The 21,936-nt window shown below is 36.1% G+C and overlaps 1 protein-coding gene across 1 annotated transcript in view; it reads right to left on the minus strand.

The window, feature by feature from the left end:
* The window catches only part of csmd1 (CUB and Sushi multiple domains 1), a 416,037-nt gene that overhangs the window by 227,275 nt on the left and 166,826 nt on the right, over positions 1 to 21,936 (minus strand). The window contains exon 3 of the mRNA XM_023953530.1: positions 19,283 to 19,395. Within this exon, the coding sequence (XP_023809298.1) occupies positions 19,283 to 19,395 (113 nt within the window). The remainder of the gene's footprint in view (positions 1 to 19,282; positions 19,396 to 21,936) is intronic.

Raw genomic sequence — 21,936 nt, forward strand, 5'->3', positions numbered from 1 at the left:
CATGCAAACATGACAAACAACAAAGTAACAAGTAACAACAAAGTAACTTGGGTAAGTAACTTTTTTTTAAACTATTTTCTTTATAACTGATGAAAGCAAGATTCTAATCCATTTTTTTCCATGCCTGTGTGTCTCTTTTTGAAATTTATATCAGTGAAATTCTCACGTTCTGGCAGCTATTAGAAAAAAAAAGTATAAAACTTTGCATGACTGATTTTCCAGAGGTTCAAGTATAGTTGTCTGTCACAAACAGCCTCGACTGACGCTGCAAATAACACCAGTGATATAGTTGCCACCAATAGCCAGATTTGACTTACTTGCAGATAAAAACATTAAATTCATTAATCCAACTTTATTTTGACTGGCTGTAAATGCTAATTAATAAAACAAGAAAAATAAGATAAGACATGGCTGATGGCATAAATGATCAATGTAGCTGTTTTGGGAAATATGTTTGTATGAAGAAAACCAAATTGTTCATCGAAGCCCATCTCTGTCCAATTATTAAACTTAAAAACTTTATGTTAGTAAGTCTAATATCAAATACCTGAGATGAGAAGAAGCAGTCAAATGTATAATTAGAATGTATTTATAGAAAACAACAAATATTAGCCCATGTGTCTCCAATTTTCACCTCAAACATCCTTTGATCTGCCGTCTCCATTTTTCAAATGTTTACTCCTGAGACAAAGGAGACCTCTAATTCATCATCCTTCTGCACCTCATAGATGTTTCCTGAGGTGCAGGAGTGTGCGTGTGTTATGCATCATAATGTAGTTTCAGCTACTCAGTGATTCCACTTCTTTGCAAATATGAATAATTTTGCTATTATTTAATTGAAGTAATGAGCCCTAAAGGCCCTTCTCAATAATTCCTTTTGAGGTATTAGGACTTAGGTTTATGGAACTGAAATGTTTACACATTGATGGCTCCACTAATTTAGTTTTGTTTGAAAATTCAAGCAAGATTCTCAAACTGTTTTGTCAAACTTTCAAAATACTGCTGCAATAAAAAACAAATATATGACTCTTTTCTCCATTTTTTTGTGTCTTTTACTGTTAGACATAAACAGACATACTCAATTGGAGGTAAATTGTATTTCAGCTTAAGGAGAGATTTTACTGAAATCATACAAAGTTTAAACTTAAGAAGATCAGCCAAGCATGTCAGTTAAGCACAAACCTGCTTCCACTAGATAGAGCACACTCTTATACATACAAATGAGCACCTGAACACATGCCCATTTTGAAAGATACACACACATACATACCCACTTTGAAGGGCTAAAACCTCGATTAACTGACACATCAGAAACAGCCAAAGAAGAGGTAGAAGAGGAAACAGAAGAACTGAGGGAGATTCAGAAAAGAAGTACACGTTTAAAGCGTCAGAGAGGGGGAAAAAAAACGTATGGACTAAATTATATATGCTCTGCCTGATGATCAATGAAAAACTGCCATGACTGATCAGGTTTTTTTTTTTTTATCAGCCATACTTTTGCCAAACTTTTTTGGAACTGTTTTTAAATACCAAACACAAGTCCTTTGGGGGGCTTACAGAGCAGAACAAACCTCTGCTTTGCTTTTTCAATACTTGAAAACTTAAGAGCTGAGATATCAATGATGGACGTAAAAAAAAGAAAGTGATTGCAGTAAATACACAGGAAACTAGGATGTGGGCAAAGACAATTTCATACAGATAAACAACCTAAAATTCACACCATTGCACATTAAACCAACTTTGTATCAGTTGGTCCACATTTTTTGGTGAACTAACATACAGAGGAGCAACAACTATTTTGTAGGTGGCCTGCTGCCACCCATTTCAGCTGTTGGCCTTTTTTCCTGTTGGTTGTTTGTCTAAAAAGCAGTTCTTGGCATTTCCCTTCGCGTCTTTTCCGAGAAAAATAATGCAGGATTTGATAGTAACCAAAATATCTGCCAAAACTACAAAGTATCACCTTTTTCCTAAACAAACTGGTGTTTTTGTTACTATTGCTTGTGCTTTGATTTCGTCTCTGCATCTTAATGGAGTCTGAGGAGGCGAGTTCACGGGTGCGGCTCCCAGCCAGCCTCCAGCTGCTCTGCAGGGCAGAATAATCTGCAAATCAGTGACAATCATATTCCAGCAGAGAGGGGGAGACCGTTACTTATTCAATTGAAGGCATTTGTTAGGTTCAGGTGTTACCAGGTTGATAATGCATTATGAATTTTATCTACCCTTTACCAGTGGCTTAACTTAATTGAGTATTGATTTGCAATCTTCAGACAAAATTATGTGTAAAATAAGATGTTTCGCACAATGATATGTCTTAAGTGAAATACTTCTCTTCATTCTTTCATTTTATTTAATGAGACAAATCCTAAAGACTCCTCTTTTTAGTAGTTTGGCAGATATAAAAAATAATTCCAAATGTTTATAAAACTCGCATAATTATTGTAATGTTCCTGAAAACTTTTATTTTCCACATGGTGCTTTCGTATAAAAAAACTATGTGACATTTTACAATGACTGCTTTAGTGAGATTTTAGTAATGCTTGGCATTTTTAAGAACGTTAATGTTCGCTGCATTATATTTATGTGTATGTTAAAATAAAACCTGCTTTTAAACCAATTAAAAATAAAATATTACAGACAAAGAGTTTGTAAAGAGCAGAGGTGTAGGAAATTTGTTTTCTTTAATAAATTAAGTTGAAATAGTCATTTTTACACAACAAAACAGAAACTCCTCAAAAAGACTAAAGAAAAAAAAGTTATAAATATTTCTGTCTGTATACAGAGCTGTTGCTAAATTTATTTGTTCTCTTATTTTCCCAGTGTGGGTGACTCAGCCATGTGGATTTGCTTTTGTCCTGATTGTACAGATTTTCACAGTTAAGTAGTCAAAATTTCAGTTGCAATAAGTCTCCATAGTTTAAATTGAGGCAATATCTATTTAATTTTCTCAATTCCAGTCCTGTTTTTCAAACTTATTTTTCTGTTTCTTTTGTTTTGTTGTTTAAATCAGCTGATTGGAGGCTAATCTAAAAAAGGAAAACACGCACACACAACAAACGCATACAGGGTAAAGTAGGCACTATCTTTACTCTCATTGTCATGTTTTTACTCCACAGCAGCGCTCTCTCACTGCACTCTTGTTGCTCCCAAGAAGCCTTAGAAGTGTGAACTGCAATTGAACAAGTGAAGCACAGTTGTTATCAAGTGTGCACACCATGGCAGCTGAGTGGAAAACTGCATGCAGCTGAGATTTTAAATTCAACTCTGTTGAAAACTAGACACATAGTCTACTTGTGCATGGAACTAAAGGCGTTCATACATGTGTAAATCATAAATAATTATTTATTTTCCTTTTGAATATGCAGGTTGTGAAACAAAAATGGTTCCTCTAGGATGTGTATGCATTTAATTTACAGTTCTGACATTTTAATGATGGGAGTAATAGAAAAATCATAAAGGTGAAATGAACTCCTGTCCCTTTACTAAAGGAGTTTGAAGAATTTCAACCTTAGATGTGTATTTGCCTTGTAGGTTTAGTCTGCAAGAAAATAAATAGCTAAAAGGAAGTAAAAAAAAGAACCTTTTTGGCCCTACTGGCTGCTGTGGCAGGTCTCTTTTGGATAAACGTGTCAGCTTTACTGACTGGTTGTAAATAGATTTGTTGCATGGGCAGGCAGAAAACAACCAAGCAAATGCTGGCAATCTGTGGGTTTGGTTTCCTCTTGTATAGATGCAAACACAAAAATACACCCACACGTGGTATGTACAGAAAGAACAAGAAAAAAAATCCTCGACTGAATTCAATTCCTGGAGTAAAAGCTGTCACATCTCCCCAATCAAAACAGCAGGATTTGAACAGTGAATTGTGTTTGTGAGGCTGCTGTGGTCACTGATTGTGTTGCACTTCAGTTGAGGAGGGAATGTGACTGTCGGTGCACTCGTTGCCTCTCAGAGCATGACAGTGGGACTGTTTTGTGTTCCTTTTTTGTGTGACTCGTTGGTGGAGAGATGAAGCGACATTTGGCTTGGCAGAAAGTGACCTGTATCTTCAAAAGAGAGCAACATAACTGGTGACCACACACCGACACCATGCTTGCATCTTGTGTCATTGTGCCTCGTGTCATTATGAACCCATGCTTGGATGGCTCACAAACCAGTGGCAGCATAGAGATACTGAAGCAGAAAGAGGCTGTTTCGTTTAATGATGGGATGTCTTTTTCAGCAAGTCCACAAGCCATCAGCTCCAAGGCTTAAATGTAAAGGTTGAGTTCCTCGGCCATTTGTAACCTTTGTCTTCTACAAAAAGACAATGTCAGCTTTTAACAGGGAGTTGAAGGAAGCATTTACTGTATGTGATCACACAAACCCTTACAACACAAAATAATTTCAAAATAACTTTTTTTTTCCCACTTTAGGTATAACTTAAGCCATAAGCCTGTCAAATAGCCTATTAGCTTTTGTCCAAAATATATTACTGCACTAACTGTCATTGGTAGAGCAGCTGTAGATGTCATAGTAGTAAAAGTGTTTGCAAACATTTTTTTACAAGAAATTAGTATAATCAATTAGACCCAAACATCAAAGCTGTATTGCCAAAAAGCTGCATTTTTTTTATATAAAAAGCATTATTTAATAAAATAGGAATACGTGGTCATTTTTTATTGATTATTTTTGTATGATTTAGATTGCATTTGAGGGAAATGACAGTTGGAATTACCTTTTAAACACCAAATACAATTAAATTTTTCAGAATCTTACTTTCTGATTGTTGATGTTAACAGAGGATTTTTTTTTGTCTTTGAATTATTTAAATCTGCTTTTGATTATTGATACTAATCTGTCAATTAGTGGATCTGTTCATTGTTAAAATGCATCGAGATCCCGCTGCTGCATTTTCTCTTTGCTCAGATTGGTAGCCAAGTCTTTTCACTTGCCAGCCTCTCACTTCAAGTCCTCCGTCTTCTGGGAATGCTGCACAGGTGACACACTCAGACGGTGATATTTGCATATTATATGAGCGGCACACACGTGGCATACTCTGTTGCCTTCCTCTCTTATGCTTGTTCTCCCGCTCCTCGCTCAGAGGAGCAGCAAAGAAGAGCTTTTGTGTACATCTTTGCAAAAAAGAAAAACAGCTCACGACTCACGAGTTCGTGTTCATAAAAAAAGATCAAACTCATTAGCAAATATCCCGTCTCTGCTGCTAAGCCAAAATTAATCTCTGACAGATATAATCATCAATTGTTCTATGTCATTTATAGTTTCACCTTTCATAACATGTTTTCTTCTTGAGTAAGTCTGAACAGTTATGATAGACTTTTACAGATTGATTCAGTTCCCAATTCTCATCATAACAAACTCACAAAAGCAGTCCGCCAGTGGAAAAACAAAAGACTAAAAGCTTAGGCAGTGAGTACAACACTTACTTACACTCGTTCACATCGAGAAACCTATAATACTAACATTATTAAAATATAATCTAAGAAAATGTGCCCGTGGCTGCATCGTCACATAGATGTCCTTCAAATAAATATTCTATACCAATATTTTCTAGATCCTTCTACTTATTTTTGTTTTGAAAAATGGCCTACTGTCTGATCTTTACCAATGTCACAAACCAGAACAGATTGGCTAATTTTGCAGAAAAGCCAATAAAGCCATTATGCACCATTAAATCCACTGAATAGGCAATACTAATGCAGTGATACTTTGAGGCAGCAGCCTCAGACGCTGGGAGTTAAACTGGTCCAGGACAAAATCCTTGGATGCATCAAGTGTCCACAAAAACGATTAAAAGCTAAAAGATTAAAGCTCACAACGAGTAATAATAATCTGGGCACAGGGTTGTTTAAACCGGATGAAAGATTACGTATTCAAGAAATTATTGTTAAAACACGGTAATATGATTTTATATTATGGCAACAACAGGATGTAAATTATTTAATCTACTTCCAGTGAAAGCTCCGTGAAGCATAAAGCTTTTACAACTGTCCATGCTTAGTAGTTTGACTATGCCTATCTTTTAGGCTCAAAAGCAGCAACTAATAAATGATTATGTAAAGCGCAGATATATTCAGGAAAACAAATTCCTGAGGATTGTTTTTTTTTCTTTTTAAAAGTTCAGCATATTTCTTTTGATTTCCTTTCGCGCATTAGATGGAAGTCTCCACAACGACAGGATTTATGAGTTACGCAACACTGACAGTCCAGAGTGTGAAACTTCTCTAAAATATTTGTGCTGATGTTAACAAAAGTGCAAAACTGTAAAGCAAAGCCCATTATGCCCAACCAGATAAAAAGGAACTTTGTTTTACCCTGTAGATTTTATTTGGCTTCAAGTTTCTCTTAACTTTTGTGGGTAAAATATATATTCATCCTCTGTAAAAGATTTATAGCTGGTTCAAATGTTATTTGCACTCTAGATTTCGTGTAGCAACCAATTAAACGAGCTGACACAAGTCAGCTTCAGCCCTGTCCAATTTTTAAATAAATAAAAAAGTAGTTATTAAAAATGGTATTTTTTTAAATACATTTATAAACATAAATCCGCCATTTGAGAAGCTTTGGCCCTGGATGTATATTTGGCACACGTCCGAGACACTTGAATGAATTAGATGTAATGGGAATATATTCCCAATATATTCCCAATATATATATGTATATATATACCTCTCTCACCCTGCGCGGGTGGTTTTTCACACAAGCTCGGGTCCTCTACCAGAGGCCTGGGAGCTTGCGGGTCCTGCAGTATCTTAGCTCTGAGTCCCTTGTATTTCTCCAGTTTCTCGTGTTCCTTCTTCCTTATGTTACCTTCGCCTGGCACTGCCACATCCACCACAACGGCTTTCCTCTGTTCTTTATCCACCATTACAATGTCTGGTTGGTCCACCATTACCATTCTATCAGTCTGGATCTGGAAATCCCACAGGATCTTTGCCCTTCCATTCTCTAATATTTTCTAAGGTACTGTTAGAATATACATATATACGTATATATGTGTATATAAATAAAATCAGATTATAAAGAAAACTGAAAAATTGTAGGTCATGTTTTTTTTCCTCTTGTGGCCCGGTACCCACTGTTCCATGGACTGGCAGCCTGGGGGTAGCTGTACATAAGGCCTCATTTAAAGGCTGAAACTTTATGTCAATTTAACTTAGTTTACAGAAAATATAAAAAATAAAAAGTTGTTTTTTACGTGCAGTATTACCAACCTGTGGGAGAATGATTAGCTAATGAATGAGGTTATTTATCTTTGCATTTCAGGTTTTCTATGTAATCATCAGTTTTGTCATCATGGTTTTGATTTTGACATAAAAAAGTTTGGCCTAACATTAAATTTAGGATCGAGTTTTTAAAGTGTTCCTATTTTGTGGCCTTCTCATTTTTTGAAAGGTCAAAAATGTTTGATCAATACATATTCCTTAAAAACTGTCAATCATGAAACATTTTTTAACTCTACCTCATACAGTGTTCCAATGAATTTAGGTCAGAAAGTAAATTTGAAAAAAAATGTTAAATGATATGACGGAAACATTCGTCAAAACCCCAAGACCCAAAGATTATCACATCCATAACCTTTCCAGTATCTTAAGGAAACAATGAGCTTGAATTAAATTGGTTCTGGGAATCTATCACCAACTCTGAGGTACAGAGCTGCAATAAGAAGGCAGTTAGTTCTATCAAAGGTGAGAAATCTGGAGCAGCAGACAGAAAGACAGAGCAGTCTGGCTAAATAAAGGGTCTGAGAGAGCTGTGTTTCCTTGAACGACGGAAGCACCGGTAGCGCACTAAATGTTGCCAAAACACATAACTGCACCCAAGTTATTGAAGTATTTATGATATGGATGAATGGAGAATATTCTGTTTTATTATGATCCCTGTGAGGAAGTGAACAGGCATTACATATGACTTAAATAGTTTAAATATAAATAGCAAATATAGAAGTAAGTAAATATAGAAACAACCTGAAAACACATCTTGCTTTTGTACCACTGTGTCATTTGCATAATGCATTCCCTCACAACAAATCGCCCGGCTGTCGTGGAAGGAGAGGTTGGCTGCGCCCTGAACAGGTTGCCAGTCCATCACAGGACCAACACAGAGACAAACAAGTAAGCAGTCAATCATATCTATGGCCCATTTAACACTTTAGCACTCGCATTCTGGACTCATCCAAAGAATTACTGTTTATGTTAGTCATTCATTCTGATTTACCTTGCTTTGTTATCCTTTAATCCCTGCCAGCTGTTGCTACGTGTGCAATGCCTGCAAATGTTTTTATATTAAACATCTTTCATGAATAAAAAAAGGATTTCTATCTGCAGAAACACTTCAGGGGTTTAAATGTCAAACAATTATAGCCAGGGCTATCATTTTATAAGAGGCATCTTGGACAATTTGTTATTACAGAGGGGGGACAAAAATGACAAGTAAGCCATGTTGAAAATCATGTTCCTCCTTTAGCTATGAAAAATATGACAACCGTTATTAATGGAGTTGTTGGTGTAAAATAATGCTGTTTTGTCATACAGAATGACATAATATGACATGTCACAAACAATGTTGGTAGTTAATTACATTTAAAATTAGCTATTCACAGTAAAATATAAATGATTATCTTAAAATACACGAAGTTCCATACATTTTCTCATAAAGGAATAAACATGGGACACATGTCCATTCATCACACAGGTATATACCCCTTCTTTCCTCACATTTGCACAGTACAGTTCATAATACAACATTTATTGATGTAATAGCTCTCAGACCACCAGAACCTAAACAGATGGGTACTAAAGAAAACCAGTTATTTTTTTATTCAAGGGTGGCTTGTGAAAAGATGAGGAAAGAGAGCAAAAGAAATGGGAGAATGAGATAAACAAAGAGGTAGAGCCACTTTAGAGAAGGCATAGTGGGAGGATGACGAAGTGCTTTCGTAAGATCAAAGAAAGGTAAAAGAGTTAATGGCTGCAGGCAAATAAAGGTGGACATTCTCTCCTTTTTTTTCAATTACACAGAAGCATACACCTTCACGAGAACCAAAAAAAAAAAAAAAAGAACAGCCTTTCTCAGGTCTATGCAATAAAAGTTCTTCTCACAATGTAATATATACATATATATATATTTTTTTTTTTTTTTCTGGCAAGAAGGATATTCCTAAACATATGCATGCCTCCCGAAAAAATGAGCTTGAAGTTAAGAGTGCTAGTTTTATAAGCATGAGTATTATTTTGTATTTGCTTACTCCTTTTCTGTTTGTTGCTTGATATATTTTTTACAGCATTTTGATTTTGTCAGTTAGTGAAACCATTTCATGAAGTGCCATGAATTGGATATCACAAAAAATAAAAATAAAAAAAGAAAAAGAAAAACATCAGGAAAAAACAAACAATTTTGTTAAAATTTTGTTGTGGGCCGCTAAAACACAAAAAAATGATAATAAAATATTCGACAGCCTTGATTAAAATGTCCAACGTACAAAAAACTGTGATTGGGCTATGATTAAAAAAAAATCTAAAGCATTACATTTCTAAATGTTCTGAATCAATAACCTGGAGTACCATATGTATGGAATCAGTCTGGTTGTGCATATTGATGTCAAGGCAATATTGAGAGCTATAAAATTTCTGTTAGTTTTTTGTACAAGTTGCAAACAAGATTAGGTGGTACTGTAAATATATCAACATAGCTAACTTGTGATGAAATGGTGTCAGACAGTTTTTTCTTTTTTCTTTGGTTTTTGTGTGTGGTACTTACAAGGTTGGGAGTTACCACATAGTCACAATAACTTTTTTTTTTAGCAGTATCGGCTGTTTTTTTAAGTGTTAGAAAAAAATGTTGGGAGTTACAGGTATTATAAATATACTGACGTGGAGCGTGTTACAAATAAATTCTGGAATTACTGTGAACAGTTAATAAAGTCTGACTCTCGCTTAATGTGCCTTATAGTTCAGTGTCTCCTACTTATTACTTACATCATTTTGAAAACAAAGCAGTCATTGATGGTGGGCCTTTTAATCCAGTGTGCCCTATTGTGTGGAAAATACAGTATGCATTTTATCATTTTTCTTTTTTGAGAGAAAAAAACATAACTAATTTATATCTTAAATGTTCTTTTCTTTTAGAAGTTTTTTAAAGCCTTTCCAATTGAAGGTGGATGATTAGTTGGGACCCTTGCCAAAATACTTTTTATAAGTTGAATAAAGCACGCTGCTTTGTAATGTTATGAACATAAATCTGACTTTTAGACGGAACATTTTTGTCGTATTTTGCTTCTGCCAACATTTCATCTTGTTTTTCTGTCTTTTTCTTTCTCTTGCTTGCTTGTTTTCACTTTTCTGTTAAAAGGTTAACAAGTTGTGGCGTACTGTTATTATTAGACGGCATGATGTCTTGGGTCTGTACGCCTGTGTCTACAGCTTGTACGCAGTATGTGCCTCTGAGTGAGCATGGCAGTTAGTCCACCCCAGGGGAGTGGCATGTGTCTGAATGTGTGTGTGTGTGTGTGGGGGGGGGGGGGGGTCTATTTTCAGCACTTTTTGAAGCAAATACATCTGGGGAAAAGGTACAAGTTCACCCAAGCAAGTATGACTTGCAGAGCCAGGTTTATCCTTTTCTTTTTCTTTCTTTTATTTCCTCTTCTTTCTTTCCTATCCCATTTTATTTCTTATTTTACAACCCCTTTGTTTATCTTTTTATTCCCTACACTTGCATTTTCTTTAAGCTTCAAGGCCTTAGTATTTTTTTTTCACTTAAGTTTTTATTAAAACCAATAAAAAAGTATTTTTAAACAAATTCACAAAAGCTATGCTACCTGCAAAACACATCTGCATAATCTACTGAGCATTTATTATCATTTTGGCTTTCAGCTGACACTTTCCATGGCAAAACTTGTTCTCTTCTCTGTCTGTTCTTTAGACGCGTTTATTATTCCAGAGACTGCACTATTCTTTTGCGAATCATTGGTTCTCCTTTCTTCTCCAAATTTGTCAACGGCTGTTGAAGTTCAGTGAAATACAACTTTAAATAATGACTAAAACCTGTTTTTTTCTTGAATAGAAATATGCACTAATTGTGCCAAAGATGCTGTTTGCGTTCTGATATGAAACTAAGTTGCATTTCAAAAAGTACAGGACAGGAAAAGTAATAAATAATCAGATTCCTTTTTAGGAATTCTGCTTTCAGTCTAAGGTTCAAGAACTAATTTCAAAGATTAAAAGCTTCTCCTTTGCTGGAAGATAAAGCACAAAATTTCTTGTGACATTGGGGAAAAAACTGTTTGAATAATTAGGCTCCGCCTCCACTTGCTACATTATTACTTAGTAAAGTATGGAAGCAATTCTGTAGCATAATTAAAAATGCAGTTACATTTTGAAAATTAAAAAGCATTTCTTTTAATCCATTTTAATTGTCAAATTAGACATTTCTAAATGAATGTTGCTACACATTTACCAGACATCTTTTAGAAAATGAAATTTCAAATACTATTTTCTTTATCATTTTAATTAAGTGACAGAATAAGCAGTGTTGAAGAAGAAAATGAAAAAGCATTTTGGCTGATTGCTTTTTCATTTTAATTTTGAGTCAAAAAATGCAGCTTCATTTTGAAAATGAAAAAGCATTTCTGGTTTTGACTTTTATTTTTAATTATGCTACAGAATCGCTTCCATAGTAAAGTTATCAAAAGGAAGCATATAAAATGTGCCTGACTGATTAAAATATCTTATCTACTTCAATCCATTCTGAGAAGTTGATTAAACTATCAAAAGACTTCTCATATGAAGGAATGGATTAGAGGCTATGGCTCTGCATTCCAACAGCATGATCAGATGGCAGAGGTATCACTGAACACTCCTCATTTAGACCTCCATGGCTATAGACACACAAACACACGCACACAAACACACACAGCAGGAAAGTTGACATTGCCACTTCAATCAATGTAGCTGACTACTGCTGGCGTCAGTACCAACCGAGTTACATGACACACTCCTACAGTGAAGAGCTTCCCATGGTGCTGCAGTCAATATGGGTTAATGGTGTAACGGACTGCTTTTCTCTTTCTTCCCTGACCATCTCACGCTCCGTTGATCTCTTCACCTTGGTGGTGTGCTCACATACTCATACATGCAGCAGGACTCAACCATGCAAGTTGATAAAATCCTTTAAAAGTTCTTCCTCTCTTTAATGATTTGCTGTGTTTGCTCAAAGAAGCTTCCCTGCTGGATCCACTTGCTTTGAATAAACTTGCCAAACTATTGTTCTCAATGAAGGGCACAGGAATACTTTTAGGAGCAGGTCGATAGCATCAACACCAGCAAGAGAAAAATGCAGTAAATGTCAGTGGTAATCATAATCACTGGTATATAACACTTTTGGAAAAAGGCGGAAATTACTTTTCATGAGCCCGATGAATTATTTGTCTTAGTTGAGTTTTTAGTTCTCTTCTTCGATGAGAAGGGATACGAAGCAGACATGCCTTGCATGGGATGCATTGAAGCTTATGTTTTTTCTTTCACGCCTTAAAGCAATTTATACAAACATGTTTTCACTAAACCCCTTTTTTTCTGTCTGGTTCTTTCTTCCCCTTCAACCACACTTCTAGTACTTTTCCATCTCAACTTGTTTAAAAAAAAAAAAAAGTTAATTTTCCTTTGAAAATGGTGTCACATCCTTAAGACTGTTAGGGGTTTTCAGGTCATAATAAATCTGCTTTGATTTGACTGAATCTATGAGCTCAAAAATGTTTAGATGTAATCATAGAAGTTGTTCGACTAAGTAGCAATTTTAGCTCTAAAAAAGGTCTTTTCCAGAGCTGACAAAATTATATTGTCATTTGATGATCAGGTAGAACTACTGCATTCACAATAAAACAAAAGAATGACTTTGGAATCCCACATGTTATATTTGGGAAATATTGTAAAAGAGTAAAAAATTATTTCAATGTATGCTTGGGTTAAGTAATTCCTGTTACCTTTTTTTTTAGGTTAATTCAATTCGGACTGAAGACCATTTAAACTTAACGTGAAAATCACACATATCAAATCAATTGTTTTGTTTCAGCAAAAAAGATGCCATGAACAAATTGTGTTTGATGAAGAAACTAAAGTCCTGTGCTTTTCAGTTGCAAGCATTTCCTATTTTTTTCTACCGGTGTATTTTCTGTATTTTCACAGCAGGAAATCCAATCAATCAGCAAACTAAATGTTTTTAACCTAATAACGACACCAGTAACAATTGACACTTAGCACAGTCAAAGCTCACAATAGTGAATTAAAATCAACAAAGCTATTTTTTTTTTATCACAGCAATTTCTATCGACTCTTTCTCTTTGTATAATTTTCAACCAATTTTGATTTTGTACAAATTTTTGCAGATGAATGCATCTCACACGGTCATCAAAGCAGCCTATTTTATCAACAGTACACTGATCATGGATAAAATGACTTGTGTTCTGCCCAAAATGTAAACTATTTCAATGCTGTGGGTGCAAAAACACAAGTAAATCATGGTAAATGCAGATCAGTACAGATGTTAAAATCTTCATTTAACAGATTATTTCATTTTATTCCATTTAATTCTGTTTGACATTGACAAAAAGCTTGCCAAAAATGAATACCGGTAGCTGTTTGCCAATACAGTGCTACCTGGTGTGGTGTGGGTAGAATTTGTGAATGCTGTAGTCCTCCATTAATGGCTTGAGATAATTTACACTTTACTTAACTTTTCATTGTTTTAATTTGATGCTGCTTTTGTTTTTGCCTATTTTTTTGCCCTCACTATATTTTCCTGCACACTCCCAAAACACTGGTTTCTGGTTGAACAGTTTGCCAGTAGTGACAGCCAAATGACAATCAAAACTTAAACTGAACTTAAAATTAAACGTTATCATAGAGTTTTGGAAAGCCCGTTTAGTTCTTTTTGCCAGTGGTGCCAGAGTAGACCTGAGTATATGGGTTACACTCCTGAAACATTTGACAGCTCTTTCGCACTCATACCAAATGGCTTAAATGGCTGTTGCTTTGACTCTTGATTTGAAGCTTCTGGCATCCCCTGCTAGCATAAGCACAGCACAGTGGCCAGCATGGGCATCTAATTTAGGAGTTGGCAGACCACATTGAATTTACAGTGGGGTAAAGCAGTATATGTCAGTTACCGATTATGCAAGTTGTCCCATTTAAAAGACAAAAGAGGTTTGTAATGTTCATCAAAGGTACACCTAAACTCTGGGAGACAGAATGTAAAAAAGAAAAAAAATCCTGGAAACCACACTATGATTTGTTTGTTTGTCGGGGAATAAGTATTTAGCTCCTACAAACAAGTAAGAGATCTTTCCCTCGCAGATCTGTTACTTCTTCTTGAAGAGGCTCTTCTATCCCACACTTGTTTCCAGAATAAATTGTGCCTTTTTAAACTGGTTATCTGGATAAAAGACACCTGTTTACAACCTTAAACAGTCTGACGGCAGCCTTTCTACCATTAACAAGACCAAACAGCTGTCTAAGGACATCAGGGACAACCAATCTACAATGAACAAGTAGCTTGATGAAAAGAGATAAGCTGTTAGAGAAATTATTTAAATTGAAGAAATACGAGATCACTGGCAATCTCCCTCCACCTGGGGCTCCATGCAATAGCTCACCTGGTGGGGTACAAATAACTTTAGGAACGATGAGGTAACAGTTTAAAAAACCATGGGGTGAACTGGTCAAAGCCCTGAAGAAAGCTCAGATCACAGTAACAAAGTTTACTATTGGTCTCACTATGTTGTCATGGTTTCAAATCCTGCAGTGCTCCAAAAATCCCCCTAAAGCTGAAGTTTGTCAGAGACCATCTGGATGATCTAGAGGAGGATTGGGAGAAAGTCCTGTGGTCAGATGAGATCAAAATGGAGCTCTTTGGTATGAATACCACTCATTGTGTTTCAAGGAGGAAGAATGCTGAGTTGTATCCCACACCCAAGACCCTTTCCTCACACAGTAAGTGTTCAGACACAGTGGTTGAGTTCAGCAAATTTAGGTTAAGGTTTGAAGGAGGATTTGACTACAGTTCTCTGCCCAGACAAACCTTTGGTCTGATGTAGGGCTGCTAGGAGGCAGACTGTTGTCTGCAGCATGTACTAAAACCTCGGCATGTGGAGGAATATTGTCTTTTGTGATGGATCTTGTGGTCAAACTATGGAAAAGACTATGAAAATTTTTTGGTGACTAATGCATGAATCATCACCAATCAGTTATTTATCTAAGGCCAGATAAATTTGGCAGTGGAGGTCCTGACCTACAACCCTTTGAACCCTGTGCTAGCAGGACCAACACAATTACATTGCCTGTCATGAGTGTGAAACCAGCATAAGGAACCAGGGTGGTGTGATGTGTGTGTGATTCATCCGTCAAGAATCAAGCTTTTTTAGCATCATTGTGAATACAACACGATTTTACCTGGAAGCTTTCTGCATGCAAAATAAAGCAACACAATTCAGAGACAAAAAATCACATGAACTACTTTATTTGATTAGATTTGGCAAATTTTTCATGGACACAGACTGCATACTTAGCACTGCTTTTCACCTTACAAGGACATTTTCCTTACAAATGTGTCAGTATTTAAAAAAAAGGGTACAATAAAAGTGTGCATGAAATTAATTGCCAAATTATTTAGCTACACTAAAGAGATTCACCAAACTAAAGTTGTCCTACTTTTGTGCTATAAATTTAATAAAAGGCAATAGGTGGCTTCTTCATTGATGTGTCTATATTTATTGGTTGGTAAAAAAAATAACTTAATTAAAGCTTATGTGAAATAATTTGTCCTGCTGTTACCCTGCTGATGATCATAATTATGATAGATAAGCAAACTGATTTTAAAAGTTGTTCTACAATCTTTTTTTGCCTCTTCAAAACTATAATATTTATTAATATTATGACACAATTCCTTTCTTGTGGCGTGCAATTTTCTGCAATGCTTGTCTGCTGCCCTCTGAGATTTACCAAGCAAAAAAAAAGTGAAGAAAGCACCACTAAAGAAGACTGCTAAAGGCATTTTGAAAAATATATGACAATCTTTTTTTATGCGGTAAATCATGTGTAAGAACACAAAATCCCCATGCAGGCTCCTGAGCTTTTTGTTTTTTTGTACTTTTCAAATAGTTGGTGGCTTTAGGGTTCCTCGTGTAGTCTGTGCTAAACCTTGCATCAAGTCAGCAGGCTGTAGCAGCTAGACGAGGAGTTCCTAATACATTTTATGCCATTAGACACATCAGAGAGGGAAAGAGAGAGGGACAGTGACACATCAGAATGAACTAAACCAAAGTGAGCTAACAGGGTTATGAAAGAATATGTGCTTGGAATCTTATATTTAACATATGCAGGAGACATAGGTAATAAGGTGTCTGAATTTTTTTTGGCTCTTGGTCTATTAATGGAATAACACACTAAAATAGGAATATGGGAACATACTGTACATAGTTTTAGGAGCATGTTACACATTATATTACCAAATAGAAAATGATAAAAATTCAATTAAAGTTTTGACCAAAAGAAGTTTAAAACAAGTCAGTGGAAAATTAATACTAAATATGCAGAAAGATTATTACTTCCTGCAAGACACAAAAAAAGGGGGGGGGGGCGTTCTGCTTGATGCCATAAGTGTTCATGAGGCCCCATGGCTGCATATATAACCTCCTTCAAAATTGTATGAAACAATAAACAGTTTGGTTTATTGCAGCTTTGCTTCCTTGTGCAAACAAGGAAGCAAAGCCGCAAGTTTTACTTGACAGGCAAAATGAGCACTTAAGAAACACTTACAGGGTGTGATGGTAGCTGGTCTTACTACTTAGTGACAATTACAGGCTTATTTGAGGCAAACCAGCTTTTAGCTAAATTTAAAATCTGGAAATTGTTTAGGATTTTTCCATGTGAGTTACAGAGGCTGTGTTCAGCGTCAAGCTCCAAGATACCTTGGAGCCACATGTGGCTCTTTTACCCCTCCATTGTGGCTCTCTAAAGAAATTTTAGAATCTTTTAAAAAGATTTTTTTTTAAAAGTTTTATTCTTATCTTATAACTGTAAAATAAAACGTAAATAAGTATTAAAGTAAAAATTCAAACTAAATCGAACTATAATCAACTCATTCACAAACAGATGAAGGACAGTAAGTATCCCAACATTTTGATAGGTTTTTCAGCGCCGTCTACCACAGAAAATCAATTTGACGTCAGTGAGAACAACCAAAATTAAGGTACACTGAATGATGTAGTAGATTTTCAATTTTTGAACAAAATAAAGGATTTTAAGTGTGCCCTATGGTTTGAACAATATGGTTAGGGTTACTTAATTAGCTCTGATTTAATTTTTGTTTCTGGTTAAGATGCACCACAAATGGTCAAATAAACTTGTTTTTTTAATCACTACTGACAGTACACTACAGTCTACAACATTTGCTGCATTGAAATGATCCTGTGTAACACAGGATGTTCCATATTGAAAGGAAATCATGTAAACCTCTGTCAGAAAGTTAGGAACTATTCTATAGTTTATAAAATTGTCTTTTCCTTTACGTGACTATTTTATTCATGCCAAAAAAAACTGTTCATTTATATTTATCACACCAATAATGTAAATACAAATCAGTGTCTCACTTTTCAAAAGTTAAAGTAAGAATTTTTGGGTCAAACTAGGTTGTGATCAACAAAATTGACCCAAATGGCCTTAAGTCTTGAAGATGTGGAAAGAGCTCTGAGTTAGAAGGAGAAAGAGCAATATATTCTGCATAAGAACAGACACTGGTGTGACAGAATGGAGAGAAACATCGAGGCAATGGTTCATCTCAGCAGAAAAAAAAAAAATATGAGCAATGCAATTGCTGTTTTACAAAGAAGAACAAAACGCAGACCTGCAGGACTGAATGCACATGAAGGAATCTCAAATAAAAAGGTAAACTCCTGGAAGGTAAGATTTTAGATGTTCCCTTACAATCACCCCAGGATCCCGAAATCAAATGGCAGCGATGACAGAGGCTGAAAAAAAGTTTATCAAGGCTTGATGAACGAGGCAGATCTTATATAACCAGCTGGATGGAAAAATGAAAGTGTTACTCTTTGTCTTCACGTATTTAGATTCCTTAATGGGTTTATAAAATGAACACGGGGAAATACAAGCCAGTGGCAAAATAGCAACATTAAATGGACAGCTCCAGACTAAGTCCAGTACCAAGAGACTGTGTAGTAACTTTAAGGGAAGAGGAGTGTAGACTAGAAAGCATTATAGCATCAGACTAAACAGAAATCCTGGAGTACATCAGGAAGATTGCCCTTAAGCAATGAACTCCTAAGCAAATGCCTGAGGCAGCAATGAAGCTTTTAGCATCCCCGCACAGCATGTAGCACCAACAAGCTGAATGAGTGACAAATACTGAGAAGTCCTACCAGAGGCTTGGAAGATAGAAGCTATTGCATTTTTTTGGAATGTCATAAGTGGCTAGAATTGTCCACTGGGACTTCTGTGCTAGGCAGGAGTTTATTTCTTCAGGGCACCCAAACAATAATGTTTAAAAAACTGAGTATGTAAGTGCTGAGAGATGTAGCAGCAGATGAGAGAAAGCAACATCTGGAGTAAGGAACAAGCCCAAACAGACCAAAGGAGCACACAAAAACAACAAAACACACAAACCCACATACAGTACTCACAGTTACACAAAAACAGATGGTAAAATAACATCTACTTGCTACTACTCTCCACCTTCTTCAAGGCCCAAAGCGCTTTACAAATCACAGTCCCGTACATGCATTTTAACAAAATGCTAACCAGACCACTGAGAGCAAATTGCGGTTCAGTGTCTTGTCCAAAAACATTAAACATATGATCCTTGTTTTCGTACTTGTGTGCAATTCCCTACTATTACAGAAGTACACATAAATGTTCGGCACATGTAGTTTGCTTTTATTTTCTGTGATTTTCATTTAATCTTCAAACTCCTTCAATTGGATTTAAATCTGGAGAATATCTGCACAATTTATATGTTCAAGCCTAACATCTTGTTCTTTTTCTTATGTAGTTTTGGTTCCAGTTAGGAATCGACTTGCGTGCCTGTCTGTCATCAGTTACACCACTTACAGACATCCTTTTTTAAAAGTCCAGTAATCTGGAATTTTGCCCCCCACACTTAATATAAATATACAAGGTACAGAGGACAAATTAAACATATCAATAAACCACAATTTCTCAAACTATCAAAACTTACCAGAATGAGTATAATCTCATAACTAGGTGCAAAAGCACATTCTTACCTTCGTACACAGCCTTGAAGCCTTGTGCACTCACAGCAAAATCTGTGGTAAACCACAAGGCCAATATGGATCCACTACTGACTATAGGGGAGGGCAGCATGAATCCTGACAACCTGAAAGATACAAAAAAAAGAAATTAAGGTTTGGCTTTTCATTTCTTTTAGACATGACCCAGACATTACAATAAAAACTGTAATTAAATGCTGATTTGTAAAACCCACAAGCAAGAACAGAATTAAAAAAAACTATTCCGTTTGAATCTATTTGGGTATAGACTTTTCTACAAAGAAAACATCCAAGGCACAGTTTATGCACAACAGGTACAAGTAGTCCTGACCTGTTCAGAAAAAAAATATTTTTGAAAGAAATGAAGCAGAGCTGACTCTAAACACCTGAACATTTTCAAATAAGCAAAGAAGCAAAGGAAAAAATACACAATAATTATCCGAAAACATCATCTTTTTGTATTTTCACGGCGAGAAGCAACCATCAATCCACACTTCCATCTATTTTTCTATTTCTCATCCAGGAACGATGTAGAGCAACATTTCTGAGCAAAGGTCTCCATATCTCCTCCAGATCTGACAGCCTAGCTTCATGAAAATATTTTTTTCCCATGATATGCTCACATATAATCAAATTTGACATGGGAACATTATGTTTTAATGCAGGTGTTAAGGTGTTTTGCAGCTGTGAAAATGATGAGATGCACCCGTGTAATCTTTTCGCAAAAATATTATGTCTATATGTGAAAAGGATTTGTTGCTGTTGAAGTAATTTCTGCTCACAGAATTACTGGGATGAGTAAAAAATATACTCATGCACCTGCAGCACTCTTAAGGGTACAGCATTGAATTTATAAGCATGACTTTTAGGATTGGCAGTTTTGGAGAATGCTTCTGTACTGAAAGTGTACTTTCCTCTTGACACAGATGGTATTAATGTATGCATGCTAAGCTTAGAACTTGAGGAGGTTTGTGATCCTCATTCTGAAAGTATTTTCCATTAAATTTTTTTCTGCTTTGGTCTGTTCTTCATCTATGCCAGACATATGCCTACAACATATCAATAGTTTTTACTAAACAGGTGTTCTAGCTCTTCATTCACTTTTCAAGGTGACCAAAGGGGGAAAAAAGAAAAGTTATCTTTATTTAATGTGATGTATAATTCATTTTGGCAGCAAGGAGGTCACAGATGTGAGCACAGCCTCAAAAAATAGATAGACTTGGTTTAAAATAAAAATGCTGGGAAGTGCCACACAACACCATGGAACCATTTTTACCCAAAAAGCAGGAACAGCCTGCTTGCAATGGACTGCTTTGTTTCAGTTTCACAACCCCCCTTTTCACTCTGGTTGGCATAGTTTATAATGACCTGTTGTAAAAAGTAAGCAACGAGTGTTGCCCATTAAAACATAATGGTAGCACAGCTACAGGTTGCCTTCAATAGAAAAAAATCATTTTACAAAAGACAAAAATCTCCCACTCTTAAAAAATTTGTTCTTTATGGTTACTATGAATAGTTCACAACTTACATGTTTAATTATTTCCTTTACATATACAAGGTTGTTGTAGTCTTGTAACACAACTGTAAACAACAGTGATATTGTCAGTCAAATGGAAATTATAGTTCATTAACAAATCAGTAACTTACCTATTGTTGGTTTCTGTAATTGCTAGCGATGGATGGATGAATGGATGAATGGATGGATGGATGGATGGATGGATGGATGGATGGATGGATGGATGGATGGATGGAAAGAAACCTGCATAAATGTTTTAATGCACAAGTTAATTGATAATGACAAGATTTTGCAGTAACCCTGATTTATTGTAGCTTGGGATGGGGTAATTTTCTGGTGATTTAATTCTTAACTGTATCTTATAAATCACTGCTCAATGTTCATCAGCATTGACCGGAAGCTACAATATGCTTTAAAACCTGAGTGTTTATCAACATGTAAAAGTGTACGCTCAGTGGCAGGGTCAAAACGGCCGAGCAGACCCACCAAGGCTAGAAACTGAACAGTACTGGAAAAGTATATAGGAGAAAGAGACAGCACAAAACAGCAATGCCCAGTGGCTGGTCACTCTGAGAACATAGCAACCTCCTTGAACAGAATCCAATAACCATCACAGTGGCAGACATCCAAGAAATAGTCTCAGGTATGAAGAACTGGACAACACCGGGCCCTGACATGATACATGCCTACTGGCTAAAGAAACTCACCGCACTCCACGAGCACCTGGCAGCACAAATGAACTAGCTGCTAAGAGATGGGACTCACTCTGAATGGCTAACGAAAGGACAAACGATCCTGATCCAGAAGGATCCCTCAAAGGGTGCAATCCAATCCAACTACCGGCCAATAACCTGTCTCTCCACAACATGGAAGCTCATGTCAGGCATCATTGCACCCAAGATAAATAGGCACATGGATCAATACATGGGCAACACACACAAGGGCATTGGTAGAGACTCCAGAGGAGCCAAACACCAACTCCTGGTTGACAGAACAGTTGCTCAAGATTGCAGGTCACGACACACCAACCTATGCACAGCCTGGATTGTTTACAAGAAAGCTTATGACTCAATGCCACACTCATGGATCACTGAATGCTTGGAGCTGTACAACATCAATAGGACTCTAAGAG

The sequence above is a fragment of the Oryzias latipes genome, chromosome 3 (assembly GCF_002234675.1).
Source record: "Oryzias latipes chromosome 3, ASM223467v1".
In the NCBI taxonomy this organism is placed as follows: Eukaryota; Metazoa; Chordata; class Actinopteri; order Beloniformes; family Adrianichthyidae; genus Oryzias; species Oryzias latipes.